Source organism: Wyeomyia smithii, chromosome 3 (assembly GCF_029784165.1).
Source record: "Wyeomyia smithii strain HCP4-BCI-WySm-NY-G18 chromosome 3, ASM2978416v1, whole genome shotgun sequence".
Classification (NCBI taxonomy): domain Eukaryota; kingdom Metazoa; phylum Arthropoda; class Insecta; order Diptera; family Culicidae; genus Wyeomyia; species Wyeomyia smithii.
Window position 1 is genome coordinate 66,262,293 of NC_073696.1, and position 24,861 is coordinate 66,287,153.

A 24,861-nucleotide genomic window follows, 5' to 3' on the forward strand; every position below is an offset into this window, starting at 1 on the left:
ATCTTAGAAGCTATGAACATAGTTGAATTTAAATAAATGGGCTTTCAAACCCTTAAACAATGAATTTCATAATGTTTAAACATGTGGTTTGAAAGTTATAGAAAGAAACTAAACCCGCAGACTGTTTAAAACTATAGCTACGATCAAAATATGTGGCCTCAACATCATTTAAATTTAATATTGTACTATTTCAATGTTGCGGCCTTGCTCAGGATTTAAGTTGGAATTAAAAGTCATTTCTATCATTTCACTTTTTGCCTTACTCCTAGAAAGGTATAGCAATCACTGCAAAAACTAAAGGTATAAAAGTGCTCAAAAGGGCCGAATGTCGTATACCACTCGATTCAGTTCGACGAGCTGAGCATTTTTTGCATGTGTGTGTGTAACGCTCTCCCAATCTCACTCGATTTTCTCAGAGATGGCTGAATCGATTTCAAGGAAATCAATTGCAAATGAAAGATCTAGTTGCCCTATAAGACCCTATTGAATTTTGTTGTAATCTGATTTCTAGTTTAGAGGTTATGTATCAAAATGTAAAAATCACGAAACATTAATATCTCAGAAACTACACAACCGATTTGAACAAAATTGGTTTCAAATGAACGGTCTACCTAAAAACCCTCAACTTTTGAATTTTATGAAGATTGAACATATGGTTCAGAAATTACAGAAAGAAACGTGTTCTGGAGACTGTTTAATCTCACTCATGTTTCTCAGAGATGGCCGGACCGATTTTCATAAAGTCAGTGTCGTATGGAAAATCTTGTTGCTTCAACAGACCCTAATGATTTTTTTTGCGAACGGATCATTACTTTTCCTGTTATGTTTAAAAATGTGAAATCCAGCTATAAAAAGAAACATATTCTGATGACTACTTGGGCTCACTCACTTTTCTCAGAGATGGTTGACCCGATTTCCACAGAATAAGTATCAAATGAAAGGTCTAGCTGCCTCATAACACCCTATTGCATTTTGCTGTAATCGGAATGTAACTTCGTCTGTAATGTATCGAAATGTGAAAACCACTAAACTTTACTATCTTAGAAACTACACAACAGATTTGAACAATATTGATATCGAATGAACGGGATAGTTAAGGGTTAACTGATGAATTATGACTGAACACTTGGTTTCAAAGTTTGGCTCCCCCATACGTTCCCTTTTCATTTGATTGTAATCAAACTTAAGCAACCGTTATGTTTTAATTTGTAAAACAACGAAAATCTATTATCTCAAGTATTACACGACTTATTTGAACATAACTAGTGTCATACGAACGAGTCATCTTTCAAACTTTTAAATAACAAACTTAATAAAAATTTTATATACTGTTCAAAAGTTTTGTAAAGAAAAGAAATTCAAAGACTATTCAACACTATAGCTGCTTTGATCAATATATATGGCTTCAACATGATTTAAATGTGGTATCGTACTATTTGAACGTTCCCGGTATCGCTCGTGATTAAATTGTTCGAAATTAAGAGTCATTTCTTATATTTCGCTATTTCAGAAGCACTAACATTACGTCAAATTTCATATTTTATTTTTAATTACAACATCAATATTTTTGAACCCAAAGAGTGAATATACCTTTTTGGATTTAAGCATTCATGTAAATCTATTTTTACAAATAATAAGTTTGAATGAGAAAGGCTGAGTCTGACCGCTAGGTGGATTAATTTAGGTTTTTTTTCTTTCTGATCGGGTATTCACAGCTTATGCAGCCTCTTGTGCATTTGAACGAAATACTCGAAAAGTGTGAGGTGTAATACAAACATAAATCTATCAACTTGTTTACGATCTTTTTTCTCTTAGCACTTATCTTCAGATTATAAAGCTGGTTTAGCGAACTTTTACAATAATTAATTAAATTGGAAATTGCTCATCGCGTTTTGCTTCTTCGGTTCTCACTACTAAACAGTACAGGAAAACTTAATGAATGGAGTGTCATCATGTGAAAACTTTTTATCAATATTATTTTAACATTTTTTCAGTGAAACGATCAATTATTTTGTTTATAGTATACAGGTTGCAATCACATATCAACTGATGCATATAGGACAATTTTTTGATAAGCACCGAAAGCTTTCGGTGTCACTTTCAGATACTTTTACCAATAGCGTGCGGTCGCACCGCCAAAGATAGCTCCATCGCTGCTCGATTCAATGGATGATTTTTACCAACCTGGAATAAATTATGTTTCTACTTGGGTATACATCTGGGGTCTTCACGCTACGTTGGCAGTATCATAGTAAAAAACTGCAAATTGGTTTCCTCGTCATGTCTCTCGCAATTTTGTTGTGGCTTTGCTGTAGAACACTAGGGTTGAACGCATGGAGGTAATTTTCTACACATTTTCCTTCAAGACAATTGTGACACATCAAGGAATTAATTTAGCATGATTACTGAACACGACCAAAGCAGTAAAAATTCTATACTATTGGGTTTTTATTTTATACACACACCCTAAACTTTTTGAAAAACTTGATTATGACATTTTCTATATCTAGACAAATTTGTATAGGAACCCAATCGTTTCTTGTACAAGCTCTCTGTTTACTCTCTTTTATGTTCGTTACTTTATTATACCCAGTCAAAAGCACATGAAGCTGCACAGCTTCACTTCTAGTGAAAAAAAAAAATAGTATAAGTTTGCATGAAGTACACCCATTCGAACAGATTTTTCTAAAATAAAATTGAATCATTAGTGTTTTTTTGACTGCCCGTGCCCTTAACAATTTTGATATAACTTTTCCTGTCAACATTCTATGTTCTGCGATAGAATGACATTTTATTACTGTCACATTTTTTTTTAGTTTCTGACTAATGATTTGAATTTGCAGTTGATTGATTATTAAATCAAATATTGTGAGGCTGTAAAAGTTTCAACTTCAGCTGAATCACCACCCTACCTGTGTAGCTGTAGAAATTGGAAATGTATAAACCGCAAGTCACTCGACCAATTATTGTGTAAGGTACGATGAAAATGTTAAGATAAAATTAAAATATATAAAAAGCAAACCACCATTAGCAAGCACTTTCGCGGCGCTCACAACCATGCGGTGAACATGATGGCGACTAGGCAGAAGCGCTGCCGATTATTTTCCTGTGGGATGAACCACATAAAGTGCGACAAATTAACGCCTGACAGTGTAAGTATTTAGTTGTTTACGAAATTCTTCGTTCTCGTCCACAGCTAAAACGACCAAATTGGCCACGCAGGCCAAGCGAGATTAATTAGGGCACAGGCCAAAATACGCTTCATTAGAAATAGGACAGTAGTGTCGAGCTAATTCCGAGTTACAGTTATACCCGTAGACCCTAGTTTGCATAATTAACCGAGCACGCCATGTGGTGCGCAGTTCTGAAATGATCATTAGACACAAAATACTGGTTACATAAGAAGAGAATTTTGAAAAACAATAAAAATATCAGGTCATTGATCTGCGTTGAATTACAGTCTCATAAAATGCACTCATTGCATTAAAACGGGCTAATGACAGCAACTTCCGTTTTCAATAATGAGTTTATTGTTGACAACGGTATACCTATATGTAGCTGCACTACATGTCTGATTCATCCGACAGAGACGGTGACGAATACAAACAAGTGCGTCAAAAAAACGTGCCTTTTTGAAACGTGACCCTTCTGTGCTGCTGATCACGAAACAAAAATCGACCGATGGCGATGTTTCTGTTGGTTGTAACAGTATAGTTCTATTCATATGGTAATTATAATACGTCACGAAACCGACTACGATTCGAGTAGCACGCACATGAGGCAGGTGAATAGCCCGATCGTGTGATAAGGAGTCTAGTTTCATTCATAAAACTGACTAACGGAAAACTAGTCATTGTTAGACTGGCCGGAATTGAATGTTGACACAGTAGGTACCCTATATTGAAGATATAAAACCTGCCAGGCTAGTGCTCGTGACAAGCTCACAACAGAATCATCTGGACTTGGAAGGAAAAGTTAGGGCAGTCTTCGCACCAATTAAGACGATTCGCTGCAAACGACAGAGTTCTCCAATTACCGAAAGGTCAATTTAAATTGCATATGTGTCAGCCCGCCAGAGTGTTCACGCTGTCTGACGGGGCTACACAGAGCGAGTTGAAGTAAAACGTCCAATGGTCAGCCCTGATTCATCGGAACCCGTTGGCTTGTCCACCAGCGAGGTTAAGTGAAAAATGACGACATGTTGTACGTCTATGGACCGAACGGTCACGATATTGATCGCCGGACGATTGAATGGAAACGGAGAAATTCATTCACTTTTACTGAGTTGGTGGGTTAATCTGGTAGCGTCGATCTACGAAGTGCAAATAGTACAAAGGAAAGCAAAAGTTGGCGGGTATTCTTGGAATTTACTTGGCTCAATGAATGCAGATCGTGCCGGGCCTAACATGCACACATGAGTTTCCAACAATTTAGTTGTTGTATTGTGGATCAGCAGAAGCCGACAACGGAAGGGAAGGTTGGAAAGTGAGAGCGAACTGTGCGATTTTTACATCATTATTATCTACCATGATTGCACTGTGGGAAGTGGTACCAGTGAAAAGGAAAATGTATTACCAACAAAAATTGCGTGCTTGTTGCAAATTCTGTACCATTTAGTATAAGATTTAGTAGAGTTAGAGGGTATTCAAACTCGACAAGCCAGTATATTTGTCACCGAGATTTCGTTCATGTTTTTAAATACGATAAACTTTAATTATGGTTGTTAAATCGTTAACTGCTCATTCACGAAAACAGTCGTTAATTCCTCAATACTCGGCGAACTAATCGTTCGTACGTACCTAAATTGAGCACATTTTGGTTAATTGTGGCTATTATTAAAAAAATTGTGGCAATGGCAAGTTATTGGTTTAATACATTAACTTTTCAGTTATAAACTTTTTAATGCTAATAAGGACCGTTTTTGTTCAATACTGTATTTAGCTCTTCGCACCTTCCTTGAATCTGTCCTTAAAAATGTTGTCTTGCATGAGCTAGGGTCTTCTCTCCTAAAGGCAGAAAATCAGAAGGTGAAATCTCGAGACAACCTAGAGAGGTCGAATGGAAGATGAATTTAGTATCAGGATCGGAATGAATATACCCAAAAAATGTTGAAGCTGCGAAAAGTACGATGTTTTACACTGAAGCACTAGCATATTACTGACGGATATATCAATATAGTCCTCATGGTTAATTGAACGTTTCTAGTTTCCATAAAAAATTGGAGAAAAATACAATTTTTATCACTTTAATATTTCTGCGGTTCTTATCATTTGTGACAGCATTTTTTATTGTTGTTAATGACGTTAAAATTTCCATGCCCTTTCTAATGCTGTGTTTCATGTTTTTGCCTTATGAAACACTCTGCACTGCATCTGTGTTCGGGTAAACAATTCTGCCTTCTCTGATTCGGCTTTCTGCGATTGTTTTCCAAAAAAAAAAGAAATAAAACTGATTTTGAATTTGCACGTAGTTGACTGATTTTGAATTTGAATTAAATTTACACTGGTCAATGTGACACAATCTCAAAAACTAGATAACCAATAGCACGCAAATTCAACAGTAACCGCACTGGTTACTAAACGTCGTTTTTTTGCTAGTCTCAAAACTTTACTATTCCTTTTTAAAATAACAGTTTGAAAGTACTGACAGTTTTCATATCTCATTGAAAACAATATGTGCAATGATTCTGTGAGGAAAATGTAACAATATTTGTCACCAAGAACTGAAGAATCATTTTCTTAAAAGGGCCGGCCTCATCCTCAGTGCCTCTAGGAAGGTAGTATCTAAGACACGATCGCCTGGTTGATGTAGGACTATTGTAGTTTTATAATCATCAGCAACTTTATGGCGAATGGTAGAAAAATATTAACTAGGTACTTCAATTATATGATTTAGGGGTGCTAAATTGGTGTTTCACAATAGTGACACCGGCAAATTTGTTCAAGTTTTCGTCATTTCGGGGTTGCTATTTGCCGATGACACGGAATAATTCTAGATCTCCCGTTAATTCTAGCAGAATTTACTACAATTCCCAGTACTTACCAGATACCAAATACTCCATAACAGCTGCCAGGTAGATGGGTGCTCTAACACCAATGCGCCCAGGGCAACCTGTCAGAAATTGAAATCCAGCACGAGTGAATGGTACTCTGCCTTTTTTGCCACGATCAGAACCTAGCGTCTTTATTATACTGTTCTGGAATGAAAATGAAGGTAAAATTTCAGCACTTTTGATATCAGGATTGCGAAAGAAATTTCGGGTGGAGAAGGAGTTCAGTAGAATAAAAATTTCTATGCTGTACCTGTAACGATCGAAAAATAAACATTCAAAAGAAAAGCAAGAGTTCATTTTTACGATTATTGCATAGTTTTTATCACTATCAGCAACATCTTTGCGAGTGGAAAACATATATCAACTACTCCAATTATATGATTTTAGGGCGCTGAAAAGTGCCATTGGTGTTTCACACAACTGACACCGGCCAGTTTGTTCAACGTATCGTCATTTCGGATTACCGTTCGCCTATGGCCCGGGATGGGCAGTTCCGTAGCCGCTAGGTTACAGAGTCTGCTTTGACAAGCAGGTGGTTGACCCTATCAGCAAAGTTGGTTTTAAACATGAACTTTGGGCATCCCAGCAGCATATTCTTATGCGAAACTTACATATTGTTACATATTAGTTCATTGTATAATGACCACAAAAACGCAGAAAGTGGAGTGCAGCCAATTGAACATTTTCATTGTTTCATTCAATCAAGTTTTAAGAATGAAACAGCGCACTTACTCATGAAATTTGATAACATGATAAATGAAGCATGATCAAATTCAGCATCATAATAGCAACGATAAAGCAATTGCATGAAGTTGAGCACAGAACAGATATGCAACTTCGAACAAATATCTGCTGCAAATCCTAGCCCACGCTTTCGCATTCGTTTTTTGCTGTTCTATCCTACATTGATTTTACAGTGCATCGTTCGAACAGTTCGCTCCAATAGTTTGAACATGCATCAAAAATCTATTATCTTTTTACTTCAATGACCAGACAAAAAGGTGATCTTAAATCTATCAAAATCAAATTAAGACAGGACCGTATTTAAGAGATTTTTTAAGCGGAAATTCAGTAACAATTTACTGTCAACATGAATATAAAAAAAATAAACTTAAAATCTCAGTGCGTCTTGAACTGTCCTACAGGTCAGACGTTTTTTCGGTTGCTTGTGGACTGGTCTTTGACTGCCTATAGCTTCAAAGTTTGTGTTTTGTCAGTGTGTCTTTTAAAGACTACCTGAAAGTTATTTCCCATCAGTCTTTCTCAAGACTACCTACTTTTGAATTTAACATTTGTTTTAACTTTTTTCGTACCACCTGAAATGGCTGGACGGAAAAAGAAACCTCGCATCGCTGCGGGGAGGAAAAGAGAGGCATCTCTTTCTGATACTTCGAGTGTCTGTAGTGACAATCCTTTTGATATTTTGCCTGAGCAAGAAGCTGGTGAAATGGAAGTTGTTAATAATGAAACTATACAAAATATAAAATCTTTAAAAAAGGAGAAAGTTCCACCTATTGTGGTAACTATTTCTTCTGAATTTAATATATTCAAAAAGGAACTTTCAACGTTTGTTTCTGACGTTAAAGTTACCTATCAAATTGGCCGTAGAGGTGAATGCCGCTTATTAGCCGACTCAGTAAAGGGTCGTGATCGTCTTGTCCAGTATTTAACTGACAAGATGTACAAATTTTTTACATATGACACCAAGAACGCCAAGCCGTTCAAGGTTGTCTTGAAAGGTCTCACCAACGATCAAACCGTTGATGAGATCAAACTTACTTTAACAGAATTACTTGGCATAGCCCCTACCCAAGTAATTCTAATGAAACAAAAATCACGAGGCGAAAACAGTCAGAGAACTGGAATTTCCCTTGTTAATTATTTAATTCATTTTAACCGCAATGAGGTTAACAACTTAAAATTTTTTGAAAAAGCACATGCTTTGTATAATGTGCGTGTAAAGTGGGAAATTTATAGGAAGTATGGCGGAGGTGAAAAGCATATCACCCAATGCCGTACTTGCCAACGTTATGGCCATGGTTCCAAATTCTGTAACATGGACCAAAAATGTCTTAATTGTGGAGACTCTTCTCACAAAAAGGACACATGTCCTGTGAAAGAGAGTAAAAATTTTCGCTGTGCGAATTGTAACGGCAACCATATGTCAAATTTTTATCAATGCCCAGTCCGGTTAGCAATTGTTAAGGCAAGGCAAGGTAAACAAAATTCAATTTCTCAATTAAAACCAACTTCAAAACAAAATTCTCCAAGCGTACCAGTGACGCATAGTTTACCTACTCCTTTGCATACCCGTTTAACTTATGCACAGGTTACAGGTAGTTCGAACATTTTACCGCCTAGTGTTGGTAGTTCGAAAATGACCGTTAATATGGGTAAGCAAAACACGCTAGATAATAATTGTACACCTATCACTCCAGCTAATATTGCTACCGAAAATATTTTTTCTAATGTCAACTGCCTGGGGCCTATTACGGCAGGTAAACTTTCTTTTTTGCAACAGGCAATGTTCGATCTTATGAACGCCATGTTGCAGGCAAAATCAATGTTTGAAGCCATTCAAATAGGCACAAATTTTACTATTAAAATTGTTTCTAATTTAAAATTTAGCAATGATTTTAAATAAAACAATTAAAATATTAAATTGGAATGCTCGCTCAATGAAGGCCAATGAGAATGAGCTTTTTAATTTTTTAACAGTAAATAATGTGCATATTGCAATTATTACTGAAACATTTTTGAAACCTAACATAAAATTAAAATATGATCCCAATTACGTGGTTCATAGATATGATAGGATTCAGGGTTCCGGCGGTGGAGTTGCAATTGTTATTCATCGCCGAATCAAACATCGTGCTCTTCCCCATCTTGAGACGAAAGTTATTGAAACTTTGGGAATTGAAGTTCAAACTGAACTTGGGATTTTATTTATTGCCGCAGCATATTTACCATTTCAATGCACACGCGAGCTCAAAAATTATTTTAAAGGTGATTTACAAAAACTCACCAGAAATCGTTCGAAATTTTTCATAATCGGCGATTTTAACGCTAAACATCGTTCATGGAATAATTCTCAAAGTAATTCCAATGGAAAAATTTTATTCAATGATTGTTCTTCAGGATACTATTCTATTTTGTCTCCGAATAGTCCTACATGCTTTTCTTCTGTAAGAAACCCTTCAACAATTGATTTGGTGCTAACAGATCAAAGTCATGTGTGTAGTGATTTGATCACACATGCTGACTTTGATTCTGACCATCTTCCAATAACTTTTTCTTTATCACATGAATCAGTTTTAAACCCTATGAGCTCTGTTTTTAATTATAACAAGGCTAATTGGGAAAGATACAAAACTCATATTGAGAGAAATTTCAATAATGAGCTTGATTTGCAAAACGAAGTGAATATTGATTCCGCTTTGGAAGCATTAAAATGTGCAATTGTTGATGCCAGGAATTATTCTGTTCCAAAGGCTCAAGTGAAATTTGATTCATCAATAATTGACGAAAATCTTCAACTTCTAATTCGTTTGAAAAATGTCCGCAGACGTCAATATCAACGTTCTCGTGACCCTGTTTTTAAAACTATTTATAAAGATTTACAAAAAGAGATTAAACATAGATTTACTCTTCTGAGAAATCAAAATTTTGAGACTAAAGTTGAAAAATTGAAACCATATTCAAAACCATTTTGGAAGCTGTCGAAGATTCTTAAGAAACCTTCAAAGCCTATTCCAGTTTTAAAAGATGGTGAACGTTTTCTTGTATCCAATGAACAAAAGGCTCAAAGACTTGCTCAGCAGTTTGAGAGTGTTCATAACTCAAATTTGAATTTTGTGAGTCCAATTGAAAATGAAGTCACACGTCAATTTGATTTAATTTCTTCCCAGAATTTTTTACCTGCAGAAATAATTGAAACTAACTTGAATGAGATTAAATCAATTATTAAAAATTTCAAAAATATGAAAGCACCTGGTGACGATGGAATCTTTAATATACTAATCAAACATCTCCCTGAGAGCACAATGGAATTTTTAGTGAAAATTTTCAATTGCTGCTTCAAAATTGCATATTTTCCCAAATTATGGAAAAATGCAAAAATTACTCCAATTTTAAAGCCGGATAAGAATCCAGCTGAAGTTTCAAGTTACCGACCAATCAGTTTGCTTTCTTCAATAAGTAAACTGTTTGAGAGAATTATTCTTAACAGAATGATGTCACACATCAACGAAAATTCAATTTTTGCAAATGAACAGTTTGGATTTCGCCATGGGCATTCCACAACTCATCAATTGCTCAGAGTTACTAATATGATACGAGCTAACAAATCTGAAGGTTATTCCACTGGAGCTGCTCTTTTAGACATAGAAAAAGCATTCGACAGTGTTTGGCATAAAGGTTTGATTGCGAAATTGCAAACTTTTAATTTTCCGATTTTCCTTATCAAAATTTTAAAAAATTATCTTACTGATCGAACTCTGCAGGTTGTCTATCAGAATTCTAAATCTGATAGATTTCCTGTCAGAGCAGGTGTACCTCAAGGTTCAGTCTTGGGGCCAGTCCTATACAACATATTCACTTCAGATCTTCCTGATTTGCCTCCAGGATGCACAAAGTCATTGTTCTGCGATGACACAAGCATTTCCGTAAAAGGAAAAAGCCTTCGTGTCATATGCAGTCGATTGCAGAAAAGTTTAGATATTTTTTCTTCCTACTTGCAAAAGTGGAAAATCTCTCCCAATGCTTCTAAAACTCAAATGATAATTTTTCCGCATAAGCCTAGGGCGTCTTTCCTCAAGCCAAACAATAATCACGTTGTCAAGATGAATGGGGTTATTTTAAGTTGGTCCGACAAGGTTAAGTACTTGGGACTAATTTATGATAAAAAACTTATTTTCAAAGAGCACATTGAGAGTATACAAGCCAAGTGCATCAAATATACGAGATGTTTATATCCTCTCATTAACAGGAATTCTAAACTTTGTTTAAAGAACAAACTTTTGATTTACAAACAAATTTTTAGACCAGCAATGCTTTATGCTGTACCGATCTGGTCAAGTTGCTGTTCAACAAGGAAGAAAACGCTCCAAAGGATTCAGAATAAAATTCTGAAAATGATTTTGAAGCGTCCTCCTTGGTTTGGTACACTCGAATTACATAGACTTACTGGTGTTGAACCATTAGAAGCTATGTCTAATAAAATTATTAACAATTTTCGACAAAAATCGTTGCAATCCTCAATTGCTACGATAAGCTCTCTTTATAGCCAATAAGTTAGCAATTAAGTTAGTTGTAAGTTTACTTTCCCTTTTCTGACAAGTAGGTTTAAATCCCTACGAATGATAAGTCCTTATTGCGAAAGCAAACAAATCCTAACAATTAAAATTTCAAATTTCTAACAGTGTTGAGAAGTCACCATTTGTGATTGGACACACATACTCATTATTTACTAATATTTATCATAAATACTTAAGCTACTAACAAATCCCCCCTTTTAAAAAAAAAAAAAAAAAAAAAAACTTAAAATCTCTCAACCATCCAAACATTGCTTAACAAATTTTCTTGGATCGTCCACCCGCGACTATTGAAACCATTTCAACCAGTTAGTTGAAGTTGGAAACCGAATTTCTCGACTAACGACAATATTTTTTTTTTCGTATCGTTTATTATACCTAACATTGCGAGTAATACATATCAGACGCGCTATACACAGCACTGCTTGCGACATTAGGTACAATGTAAAAAAAAAAACGATTGTCGTTAGTCAAGATATTCGGTTTTCAACTCGGGCAACAATGAAATCCATTCAAAAAAAATGTACATGAAAAACGTTGCACGTATGCGGGTGGTACTGTACGATTATCATGAAAAGGCACTCATGCTATATCAGTACCAGAGAGAACAAAGAATTCTCTCGACGAAAGAGCGGCGGGAGCTCGCACAGTCTTTCGCTTTTTGGTTTTGTATGAGGACAAAAGAGACCGAAATAACTCTTTATCACGACCTGATGAATGGTATAAGTGTAATAAAATTTTGAGTGTAAAATGCGTCCTCTGCACCACTAGAGGTCGATACTACATGATACCACTAGCTGTTGAAATGCAGACGAAAAAAACTCATTTGATAGTTGCATGAACAACGTTATTATTATTTATCATTTTAAAAGTTACAATGGTGTATTATTTTCCTCTCTTGAATTTAAAAGATAGCAAAATTTGCAACAAGCGCTGTTTTATCATTTTGTTGTGGTGTACTTATCACTGCGACTAGAGACATTTGATTTATTGTGATATTGCTCAGGTGTTTTCTATACTCTGCACTTCATATTGTTGGCAGTATCACTATCAAAGTAAGTGATACGCTTATCATTTATATCCGTTCTTGTGTGGGAGTTTACTGCTCTACTTTAGCCTCTTTCCATCCTACCAATATCGCCTAGTTACAATTTCATGGGGAGAAAAATCATATGTTAGGAAGCATACGGAGGGGGGTATGATCGTTTTGTGACGAGCTGTGACAAGGAGGTTGGATTGAAACTTTACATTGCATTGCAACAGGAGCTGTCGAAATCTTTTTATCTGTGGCATCTTTTGAAAGCTCTTCTAGCATATAAACTATTGCTTGTATTTTCAGCGCGTACCTTTTAGTAATGAAAACTACAAGGTACTCGCTTGTTTTCAAAACTGTTAAGTTTGTTAATTCGTGAATATTTTCTGTGTTTTCTACAGACATGGACCGTATGGAGTTGTGTAAACAACTTTTCTCCTTGTACCAAAGCAGTAGACAAATATTTAAAGTGCAGTCAACACCATATGAAATACTGCCACAAATGTATGAGTGATAATTAAATTGAATTTGACAGGATGATTTTGTTTAATAAATGTTATAGGGGAACTGCTCCATTATTCATCTCAGTCCATATATTCATCTCATAAAACATAAAACCATAATTTAAAACAGGAAAACGCATATTTTCTTCGCAAACCAACCTGCTAATCCATGGAATGGATTCTTCTTAGTTCACTTTAGATTCCTCATAAAGTATAATCCTCAAAAACTCACTTAAAAGCACTAAATTTAATATTATAGTCGAGCATCTGCACTCGAAAACTTATTTGATTCAATCACCTACCTCAGAAAACAAAATCCGTGCATTGTTCTATAGGGCTACAACGGAACACGTTCAGCAGCCAACCAAAGTTTTTGGACCACTTTTTTATTGTAATCACTAAACAAAATCTCTCACTACACTAAGAATACTTTAATCTTTCAAATGTTCACCTCAAATTTCCTAAAACAAGCTTGAATTAGCAGAAATATATGAGATGAATTTCTACAATTCCTAAATTTCAACTGTATGTATTTTCATCTGTTTTCACTGCGTTGAAGAAAATCAAAAGTTGCCAAATCAGTTTCTGTTATTACGAAAAAATCATACTGAAAATGTTGAATTATTCCGACATAATTGACATGAATCTACAGCACTGTAGTGGTTACCTAGATTACCAATTTTGCACGTAAACAACTGCAGCGTATATCTAGGTTACCTACTACGTCGGGTTGCCGCTACGTTCATTTATGATATTGTGATTCATTCATGATTAACAGTGTGATGAATATGGGGGCGTCGTGAGATGAATAATTGAGATGGATATGGAAGCGTTGTGAAAAATGGTTTGTTTTACAAAATTCAGGATAAATCTAGCTAATTTTACTAAATATACAATGCTAAACGATTCCATAAGAGCACGTAAGCATATTTAGTTTATTTGTTCAATGATTTCATGAAAATTTCTTCGTGAATATCGGCTTAATGAGATGAATAATGGAGCAGTTCCCCTAGTTAGTTTTTTTGTACGTTTTTCTTGGAAATGGGGGAAGGGGCGGGGGTTCGGAAGGAAGGGTATGTGATTGGGAGCCTGAAAATAAACCCATGTTAAAGTCCTTTGACAACCAAATGGCCTGATTCTACTAAGGTTTGAACCCACGACCAACCGCTTGTCAAAGTGGACATTTTAGCCTCTGTAATTGGTAACTTGGTTATTCAGTTATCCATCTTTGTCCTTGATTATAGTCGATACAGTGCTTTGAGGAATACCGACTGTTTTTGCGATTTCGGAAACACGCAGTCCTGCTCCACGCACCTCAATAATTTTTAGGCGGTGGATCAATAGTTTAAACTTGCAGCTTTCGTTTAACACCGTTTGACTCCATGTTTCGTTGTACAATGTAAAGTAAATGTGATACTTCGAGATATCGAAAGAAAAATTAGAGCAAAAGCTTGCTATGTATAGCTAGAGGAAATTCGAGATATCGGAATATCGAGATACTTACAAGATACTAGGCAATATGAAGGGACCATTGAATTTATCGAGATAGGGGTAGCTGCCACCCAGCGAGAAGGATCATGTCAAATTTTAAAAACCGACCATTTTGTTTTTGGTCCAAAAAATGACCTGTGCAAAATTTTAGCTTAAACGGATATGATTTAGGGATGTCTCAAAGCGTGATTTTGACCCTCGAGAATCTACCAAGAAATGAATACATAAAATTGGGAAAATTTAAATTTTTTTTCAATGCCAAATGACTTTAAGATGCATGAAACGACGAGATTTGGTGTTATCCCGAAAAAAAAATTTTTTTTTGACCGAAAATCGATCTCCAAATGCTGAAGTCCAATGATTTCAAATGGGGAGTGGAAGCGGGCCATTCAGGGATGCTGATAAAGCACAGTAAATTTTCGTTGCACCACTTCTGTATAACCAATGCTTTATGCGTTGGCGCTAAATCCTGTTGAAAGCAGAAACATTCTTCACCTTATAATTTGCCTAGCTGAAGGCAGAAAATGGTTTTTGATTACGTGTTGTAGATAGTACTCTTTAATCATTATCACATCCCTGTTGATGAACAGCAGTGACAACTTCACCTGTTGGATATTGCTCCTCAAACCATCACAGTTAAAGTTTTCTGGAATCGTTCCACTCCTCTTTTATCGGCCGGAATATAACGAAGACATGCTTCATACACACGCACTTGTTCAAAACAGTCTCCAACGTAGAAATTTTTTCAGCGGTAAACATTATGTTGTGAGCAGCGTGCGTCTTCAGTAGCAATCGAGATCCGGCAACCCTGCGACAATATTTCTTCGAGATAATCCGTTAATCTTTTGTCTCTTGAAAGCTCCGTAAGCAAGGTCATTTTAGGTTATTTTTTGTATAATGTTATGACTCGTGGTCATTTGAAAATTTTGGCGTAATTTATTTGCTGTATTTTTTCTATTTTTCTAGAATGATTTTAGCAATTATATGGTATCTCATTAATTTACAATCATGTCATAATATTAGTGAGTACTCTAAAAGATTGTCGGATAATTCATTAGCGCTTCTCAAATCCCAATTGTTTTTTGTTATTGTTTGTAATTACAAATAATGTTCATTATTGTTCAACTGGCATTTTTGAAATGAGAAGAAACTTGTTTTATCCGTTTTTATTGTTTATTGGGCCACTGCCATGTGTATTTATTTATTGGGGAATCACTGCTGTCAAACGGCATCTCTGACGCCTGTTAGCGCCTCATTTAGCACTTCAGGTTAACACTAGGAGATCGTAGATGACACAGTGGAAATTAAGGTGTCGGTTTTCAAATTTGATACCTCGTTAAAACCAAACCGTGCATATTTACTAATCAGTTTAGTTCAGCAACTTATTGAGCGTTTATTTGTTAAGGTCCGGTTGCACAGCAACTGAATAAGCTGATGTATATGTTGGGAAACTTAAACTACGCACTGCATACCATCCTGCGTTGCGGAATCAGCGGGTCAGGCTGCAATTGCGGTGGAAAATTTGCTGCAATCATTTCAACGTGTTTTTTTTCGCTTACACATTCCGCGGAAATCTTGCCTGCCACGGAACGTGTTAAAGGAAGGCTTTTCACTGTCCATCTTTACGCCGTTCGTACTCGAACTTATCGTATCGCGGTTACTGTTACACTCGGTATGTGCGCTTTCGATTTTTTTCTGCTCTCTATGCTCCGGTCAGCTGAGTATACGCAGACGCTTTGAGTAATGAAAACATGTAATTAGATATATGCGCAGAGTCAAAGTGCACTAATTTACGATTTTTTATTGTTTTATTTTTTTCGTGCAGGGTACTTCGGAGAACAAAATTATCTTCACCTCGTTACCGAACTCGGGCTATAAAGACATCGTATCGGATCCGAGGGAAGTAGGAGCCCGACTGGTTGATGGACCGAGTCCTTTGGCCGGACGATTGCAGATTTTAACCAACGGAAAATGGCGCTCGGTGTGCACGAACTCGAAAAAGTAAGTTTTTAATGTGCTTGAACCTTATAGGAACAAAGAGAATAATGATTGAATCTTTCAGCTGGACAATTGCTGATTACGAGACTACGTGTCGGCAGATGGGCTATAAAGGAGGTCGCTTTTGGAATTGGATGGATCGGATTCAGAACTACGAGCCGCGGTTGCTGTATGAGGATCCAAAATGTTCTGGAATTGAAGCGGGATTGTTCGAGTGCGCGTGGGGAACGAGGCAGATTGGATCGGGAGTTTGTGATTATCACAGTGATATAGGCATTCAATGTTTGCCCCTTTTCGATAAAGTTTCTCCCCACTGGAGGGGAATTCGGTTCGAGAGTGCTGAAAGCAAGGAGACACTAGCACACAATCATATACTGTATGACTTCATATCTTTGTCTGAGTTGAGGAATGTGGAAATTATTCGAGCTGGCACGGGTAGAGGTGGAAGTGCTGAAGCTGCCATATCGGTAATTGGGATACCGCCCATCCTGGATCACGTGATTATTGATCATTCCTCATTCACGGGAATCAATATCACCAAACACGATGCGGCTTTCGTGTTCAAAGACGTTACCGTACGTAGAAGCAGAGGATTTGGAATATTCGTCAACTCTAGTTATGGTTCTACGCTGCTCGATGGAGTGACGATTAGTGAGAATGGTGCTGATGGAATTCGCTACGTGGGTCACGATTTGCGTGCTAGTGAGCGAACAGACCGCAGTAAAGTGTTCGACTTTTGCACTCTGACGACTACAGCCTGGCAAATCTATCCGCTGCATTTATCCTTTGAACAATCGCAATTTGCGCTATCCCAAAAGCAATGCGCTCAATCTTTAACGACCGGTCTCGGTTATGTGCTCACGTTTCATTTCGTCTTCTTTGAAATGGCTCGGAATGAAAGTGCTGTCGTTCAAATTTATGATGGAATGTTGGAGAATGATCGCTTGCTGGCCTCCTGGAATATTCGAAACTCTACCAGACCGCAAAGTGTGACCAGTACTAGGGAGAAAATGTTTATTAAATTCCGAGCGGATCCACACAGTCAAGTGCTGGCGCATTTTCGCGTGACAGCCGGTGTCAAGAAAGCATATGATCTCAATGTAACGCAAGCCACGATCGTCGACAATGGGGGTCGTGGTATTGCAATAGATAATCTTCGATCGCAGGTTCATGTTCACGCTTCAACGATCTCGAACAATAAACACGCGGCAGGTCTGCATGTCACCAGCGGTGCGGGCGATGTGAATGTGACCGGCTCGAAAATCAGTTTTAATGTTGGCGACGGAATCAACATCACCTACTACGGAGGTAACCGCAACATCTCCCGAAGCTCGGTGAGCTCGAATAAGGGTTACGGATTTGCTGTCTGGTTGAATCAAACCACTAAAGACCGGCAAGAGTTTTTGGAGTTCAACCAAACAACAACAATCGAATACTCAAATATCGTGAAGAATTTGGAAATTTCTATTCTGCACGGTAACTACTGTGGAGATTCATGGGTTAACATAACCGGAAACTGGTTTAACGATAGTACTAGCAATGCAATAGATATCCAATCGTGCTGGTTCGATACGATAGAAAACAGAAGATTGAGACTTCAAGTTGGCCATAACACGTTCGAGCATTTAAATAAAATTGGGATTGTTATTAGTCCAATTCTAAATCTGGAAGGAAAAATTGAGTACAATCATTTCCTGAAGGGAAAATATGGAGCGCTGCAAACAAGAAACAAACCGTGGGAGGAGTTCAGACATCTTCCAGTGCGCCTGGTTATTCAACACAATCATTTTATGTACAACAAAGGTATCTACGTGGTATCTCTGGGGTTGTCTCCTAACACAGACAACAAAACTCAGTGGTTACTATTCACTAGGAACTTCGTCAAGGGCAATCGAATCAAGGAAACGTTTGGTCCCCTCGAGGATGAAGGGGAAGGTCTGGGTGGTGAAGGTCGCCTGAATCCTAGGTCACGAGTGGCTGCACCAGTGGTGATATCATCCAACAATGTCGACGTTTTTCGTAACATCATCTCAAATTATGAATCAAAGTACGAGGTTGGCTCACAGCTTTCGGATCAAAGTAAAGCTTTGAACGTGACTTACAATTGGCTGGGTTACCAGGAGGAGGAGAGGATTTACGAGCGGCTGTTCCATCGTAAGGATCGATACGATCTTGCCAAAATCGAATACTTCCCGTATCTGCTGCACCATTCTAATCCAGGAACGCAAACAATCGCCCAGTACGCAAAGTTTGTACCGTTCTTCTACAAGGAGGGTAGTGATCGAATCGGTGGAGAAGTTGACGGTCAAGAAATTCTTCCGTCCGGTAGTTACACAGTAGAACGGGACATTAACGTTCGACCCGGTGGCAAACTGATTCTCAACTCGGGTGTTATTCTTAATTTCGCCCCTAGTGTTGGCATGATGGTGACCGGCAAGTTGGAAGCTCGTGGCCGAAAGCCGGATGACATTTTGTTTACATTGAAGCGGGAAGCCGTTATGCCGGAAAATGACACTACAGAGGCCATCATGGTTGATCCCGATTTTGCTATGGACATTGAAACGGAGCGTATTACGGACACTGAATCAACTGAGCCGCAGATGCCAAAGGTTCCCGTGCGATTGGTGGGAGGTGTCAGTGATCATGAGGGTAGACTGCAGGTCTACGTGGAAGGTCGCTGGGGAACGGTATGTGACTATGGATGGACCATTATCAATGCTGCATTAGTATGCCATCAGCTCGGGTTAGCACTGAATCCGCTAGATTGGAGGCTGCAGCGATCGGAGGTTCCGGGTGCGGGTACTTCTGAAGATGTGCTTCTTTCGAATGTACGGTGTACCGAGCATGACATCGACATAACTGAGTGTCGCGCGGAGCGAGCTTCGCGAGGGGATTTCGAGAATTCGTGCAATCATGAGAACGACGTTGGTGTAAGGTGCTACGAAGGAGCTTGGGCTGGTTTGCGATTTGGAGTGCTAGCGGAGCGTGCCGATCTTCAGTATGTGACGATCGAGAAAGCTGGTCTTTTCGATTATATGACCAACACGTTCAAGCCAGCACTTCAGATGGATTTTGCTCGACATAACCTAGATAGCATTCGAGTAGTGGAGAATCTTCAAGACGGATTGGGAGTAATTTATTCCGATATATTTGCTGGATCGTCGGTCAACAATATTAAAAACTCGGAATTTTCCGCTAACCGAGGCAATGGAATCAGCATTAAACAGCTAGGCCTCAAAGTGCACGGTAGTATTATTAAAGACAATCGAGGGTCCGGCATCACCCACGATTCCGTCGTATCGGCCATGGAGCAGCGAGAGATCACAAGTTGGTTTAATATGGTACCTGATTTCAACATTGACGATTCAGATTACCGTCCAAATATGCTACCGCGTGACTCACAGAATATCGACATCGATCAATGGCAGATTAAACATATTATAACCCTTCCCGTGAACGACGAACCGGTTGAAAAGCTTGTAACTATCCGATGCCATCCAGGGTACGTCATCGGTATTCAACTACTGAACCCCATCGAAAATCGTTCTACAGAGAACATATGGATTTATGATTCTCTCGCTGGTAGCAGCACCTCGGATATTTGGCAGGTGAAACGTGACATTTCCGTTTTCCCACTCACAACAAGCAGTTACGGAGCGATCTTGCACTACAAAAGTGGACACAATGCTCTGGGAGGAGCGGTTCTAGTGCTGCGTTCTATACAGGCTCCCGTTCAGAACATCTACAACCGAATTGTCCGTGGGCCAGTACCCACACTTCAAATTACAGCAACAAAAATTCAGCGGAACTTCCGCGGATTCACCGGAACCTACTACAATCGGTATTTGGGCGAGAAAAGCGAGCTCTACCTGCGTAAAGCAAACGAATCGATAAAGCTGGTGAACTGTGAACTTAGCCATAATCGAGAGGAGGCGATTTTTATCAATTCGCCGTTCTGGGATGTTCACGAGAGTAACATTTCGGAGATAACGATACATGTGAACAATAGTATGATTCGTGATAATGGACGGGGAATAAGACAGTTCTCGAGGGATCTTCGGTCATCGAATAATTTATTCCACTACGTGCTGCAGGACACAACCGTTGAGAGTAATTCTTTCGGAGGGTTAGAGCTCAGCTTGCCGTACGTGTGGCAATATAACGAGAACTTTACCCATTCGGTGTTTCTAGGAAACGACACCTGGGTTAGGAACAGGCGTTTTGGTATAGTGATAGACGGACATTACGCCGCGGTTAATATTTCTTCGAACATCTTCATGGATAATGTTTGCGCTCACGGCTTGATTGGGCTGAAGGGAATGGAGAAGAAGTTGCGAATCGATAACAACCGGATCGTGAAAAATTCTGGCAAGTATTTGGTGGAATTTAGATCGGACAGTCAGAGCGAGATTCTTGGAGAAATTCCGGCGATTTTCGCTTTCAACCACATTGAGGGCAATGAGAAGGTGATTTCCACTAGATCGGAAATGAGGAATTTTATTCGGGGGGATCGAGGCAATGCAAAGGATCCCACCTGTGTGATCGGATTTGGAGGTGTCCAGAAGGTTAAGATCTATAGAAATGTGATTTTTAATAATCAGCAGGATTACGATCTGATTGCTGGTATTAAATCGGCCAGGCTGAATAGTTTTGTTGATGTTCGGGAAAATTGGTGGGGATCTCAGGATGAGGAATACATTAGAGCTCGGATTTTCGACTTTGATGATTGGAATAACCACGCAGAGGCACAGTATAGGCCGTATCTGATCGAGGATAATATCTACGGAAGTGAATCGGTGACGATCTCGAGGAATAGAACGATCGACCTAAACAATTTGGGAGGACGAATAACGGAGGATATTTCGATATTCCGAAGGGAGCAACCTTATGTGATCAAAGCGGATATCACCATTATGCCGGGTGTTACAATGAATATTTACCCTGGAGTTGTTATGGAATTTGCTCCGAATGTGGGGATTCTCGCTTTGGGTACATTGATTGCTCGAGGCACTCGAGATGGAGAAATTTTGATGAAACCTATTCAAGGCGCTTCGGAACAAATGAATCGCGTGGAAAGATCGATGGAAAATATGGTTAACTACGACTCGATTCGTCTGTGCACCAACAGAAACTGCTCGGGAAGTGATCAGGAGAATGAGAAAATTAGGGAAGGATTCTTGGAGTACTATAATCACACTACGCTACAGTGGATTCCTATCTGCGATCGGAGATTCACTGAGCGCAATGCCCAGGTTGTGTGTCGGGAGTTAGGTTATGATCCGTTGGATGTATTCATAGGTCATGATCGCAGAATCGAGTTTCATACGAATTCACTGACACGAATTTGGACCTGGGTAGAGCCAATGGAGTGCCATGGGGATGAGCTACGTTTGGAGGAGTGTCCAGAACGGTTGAACGGACAGTTGTATGGCAGGCGGCATGAGTGTCAATGGTTTTCGGATTTTGTTTTCATTAGTTGCAATGGAGAGCCGGAAGAGAGAAACTACTGGGGTGGAGTGCGATTCGCCAACCCTGATTTTGAAGCTAGCTTGTACGAGCATAGAATACATGATGCCGTAACCCATTCGACATCGAAACGGTTGGAAAGTGTTATGGAGTTCGTTCGGATTGAACGGGCAGGAATGTTGCATGGGGAGAAGTCTCCTGCAGTGCAGACCATTGCAAAGAATCCGAGTATCAGCTTTGTGTCAATCCGGAACAGTGCTCATCACGCCGTGAATTTGGTCTCTCCTAGCGACACGATCCATTTGAACTTCCTGAATATCTACAGAGCTCTGGGACAAGGAATCAACGCCATTTCCTTAACTGGTGAAGGACGAGAGAGTGACGAATCTAGTTACAGTCCATTGAAGGATTTAGATCTTCCGTATAATTTGTTCTCGATGATTGATATTTGTGACACCAATAAGGAGATTACCCTCGAGGAGCGAGTTCTAGTGTACTACAAATACGACAACAATCCTGTAAATTGTGTCAAAATCTTCAAAAGTGCCTACCGCGTGAAACCACTCGGTTTCCGTCTGCTACAATCGAACTTATTCAATCACTCAAAGGAATACGGTCGCAGGGATATGATTCAACTGATGGATGGTGATATTTACAACATTTCAGCTAGAGTAATCGGAGTTGTCGATGCGGATTCTTCGAACCAGAGAAAGTTATTCAAAACAGATGAACCCGCGTTGAGTGTACGACTGATCGCCAGTGGAGCTCCATCCCGGCACGGGTTTATAGCTGAGGTTGTCACGCTGCCAATTTCTGCTATTGGTTTTAGTAAGGCCCCTAATGTCTAATCTTAAGTTGCTATTAATAACATATTCTTGTCAATCCGCAGATCGCGACGCTCAACATAATATATCCAATTCGGAGATACAGGAATGTGTTGGAGGTGGAGTGCATTACGTAACGGTTGGTGAAGTGTCACCGACTTTGACCATGGAACGGAATCGGTTCGTCCGAAACTGTCGTCAGCTGTACGGTAACTTCTCCTCATGTGAGGCTACTATAAGGGCTGATGTGCAGAACATGCAGTCGTTGTACTTCCGGGTATGTTTCCAAAATGCTTGAAAAACAAATCAGTATTTTAATTGTAATCGATTCCCGTTGTAGAACAATCTAGTACAGGAGAATCAAGGAGGTCTGTCGATACGGGCAGATTCGCGTGGGTCGGCCACTTCATTGCGCGGTTGGATTCATAACAATTTGTTCGTGAGAAACCGCAACAGACCTGCGCTGTACGTCGAGGGGCGTCAATCGTCTCCGTACCAGGTGGTTACCGTACATAACAATTACATCACCCAGAACGAAGCAGCCTTCCGGGATGTGGTGGTGCTAAGGCAGGTCGTGTCCAACTTTAGCTTCAACTACGTGCACAGCAACAAGGGCGGACGAATCGTCGAGGTTTCCGGTTTCGATAGAGTACGGTTACCGATTTACCAAACCACCTCGCACAATGGATTTTATGAGTAAGATTCTTCTTTTTGGACTTGGGATGTTTTAAAGTTGGCAATTGTATTCTAGCAACGTGGCGACTGATTGGAGCGGAAGAGCGACAATCGTGGCTGGAACGGCCGGGCAGCATTACGTGGATAACATTTTTGCGAATCCGGACAACGACTACGAAATGATTACCGTGAATCGTACCATGTAAGTTCGTATGCTTCGTGTAAAGCGATGCTAAAGTTTAATTGATTCTGTATCTAGTTTAGATTGTTCAGATTTTATTTTATTTTCACTATTGAATAGTGCATTGTTATTTGAAATGAATGTTATCTTCCTGTTCTTTGCTATATTTGGGTTTCGAAGGCGTTGTATCAATGTAGAAATATACACTATCGGAAAAATAGTTTAATAATATTAGAAAAAATTAAAACAATTGGGTGTAGAGTTGAAAAAATAATTGCTAAATTTTCAACGATAGTGTAGAAATCTATTTAAAAACAACTTAAAATTTGCATGCTTTATTTACTCTACTTCACATATATCAACTAACTCTTCTGCGTCACTCCGCCATGAGCAGATTTGAATTCCAGTACTGGAATAGGTAGGTGTTAACTTCCTTTACTTGATTGTAAATTTTGTTCATATATTTGTTGTAAAGTACTGTAATAAAGATATTTTCCTGCTATTGTAAGCTTGTACTAACAATTTTTGTGCCCCGCAGTACGCTGGACGTTTGGAAAACGAAGATCGATGCTAAACTGAACTACTGGAGTTACAACGAAACACTGGCCGTTGGTTCGCGGATTCGCGATCGTTTCGATGACCCTCAGCTGCTAGAGGTGCAGTACCTGCCGCTGCACATGAACAACGCAACCGTGCTGGACGGGAAGTGTCCTCCGGGCTGGACGCTGCTTATCGATACCTGCTATATGTACGTTGGAGCTCCGATGAGCTTCCGGGAGGCGCGAGACTTTTGCCGCTCGGATAATGCTTCACTGCCGTTCATTCACGGCGACATTAGCGCGCTGTGGTTCTTTTTGGAGCAACAATCCCGCTACTTGCGTTCGGCGGAAAAAGTGTGGATCCAGGATCCGAATTATATCGATCGGTGTACATCGTTTATTTACCGAAATGTTGAGGTCGAAGAATGCCACGAAAGACACGCGTTTCTTTGTGAAATAGATCCGAAGGTTCGTTTCGTTGTTATGTAAGAGTTGAAAGTGTCTAAGATTAGCTCTGCTCTTTTTAGGTTCAAATTGATCCACTATTCTGGAAAGCTGATGCGGTCGCGGTCGCCATGTTAACGGCTTTAATTCTGGTGTTCGCGCTTCTGCTGTGCATCTGCTTCTGCTGGGTCTTTAAGTCGCGCTATCGTCAAACGCAACGGTTGCAACGTAGGAACAGCATACGACAGAGTATGCGTAGCTTGAATAGCATCGATCCACAGGGATCAATAAGGAGACGCAATTATGTAAGTAAATACTGTATTTAGTACTTGCTCCTTAATAC

The 24,861-nt window shown here is 39.0% G+C and overlaps 2 protein-coding genes across 5 annotated transcripts in view; one reads left to right on the forward strand and one right to left on the reverse strand.

Annotated features, from left to right (window-relative positions):
* The window catches only part of LOC129731620 (uncharacterized), a 143,438-nt gene that overhangs the window by 57,668 nt on the left and 60,909 nt on the right, over positions 1-24,861 (reverse strand). Inside the window, exon 2 of the mRNA XM_055691747.1 lies at positions 6,043-6,196. Within this exon, the coding sequence (XP_055547722.1) occupies positions 6,043-6,196 (154 nt within the window). The remainder of the gene's footprint in view (positions 1-6,042; positions 6,197-24,861) is intronic.
* The window catches only part of LOC129731616 (protein bark beetle), a 77,275-nt gene that overhangs the window by 48,628 nt on the left and 3,786 nt on the right, over positions 1-24,861 (forward strand). For 3 of the 4 annotated variants that reach the window (XM_055691737.1, XM_055691740.1, XM_055691738.1), the window contains exons 3-10: positions 16,217-16,392; positions 16,454-22,683; positions 22,745-22,956; positions 23,020-23,375; positions 23,431-23,556; positions 23,930-23,953; positions 24,074-24,542; positions 24,602-24,823. In XM_055691737.1, the coding sequence (XP_055547712.1) occupies positions 16,217-16,392; positions 16,454-22,683; positions 22,745-22,956; positions 23,020-23,375; positions 23,431-23,556; positions 23,930-23,953; positions 24,074-24,542; positions 24,602-24,823 (7,815 nt within the window). The remainder of the gene's footprint in view (positions 1-16,216; positions 16,393-16,453; positions 22,684-22,744; positions 22,957-23,019; positions 23,376-23,430; positions 23,557-23,929; positions 23,954-24,073; positions 24,543-24,601; positions 24,824-24,861) is intronic. The other variant, XM_055691739.1, reaches the window with a different exon arrangement.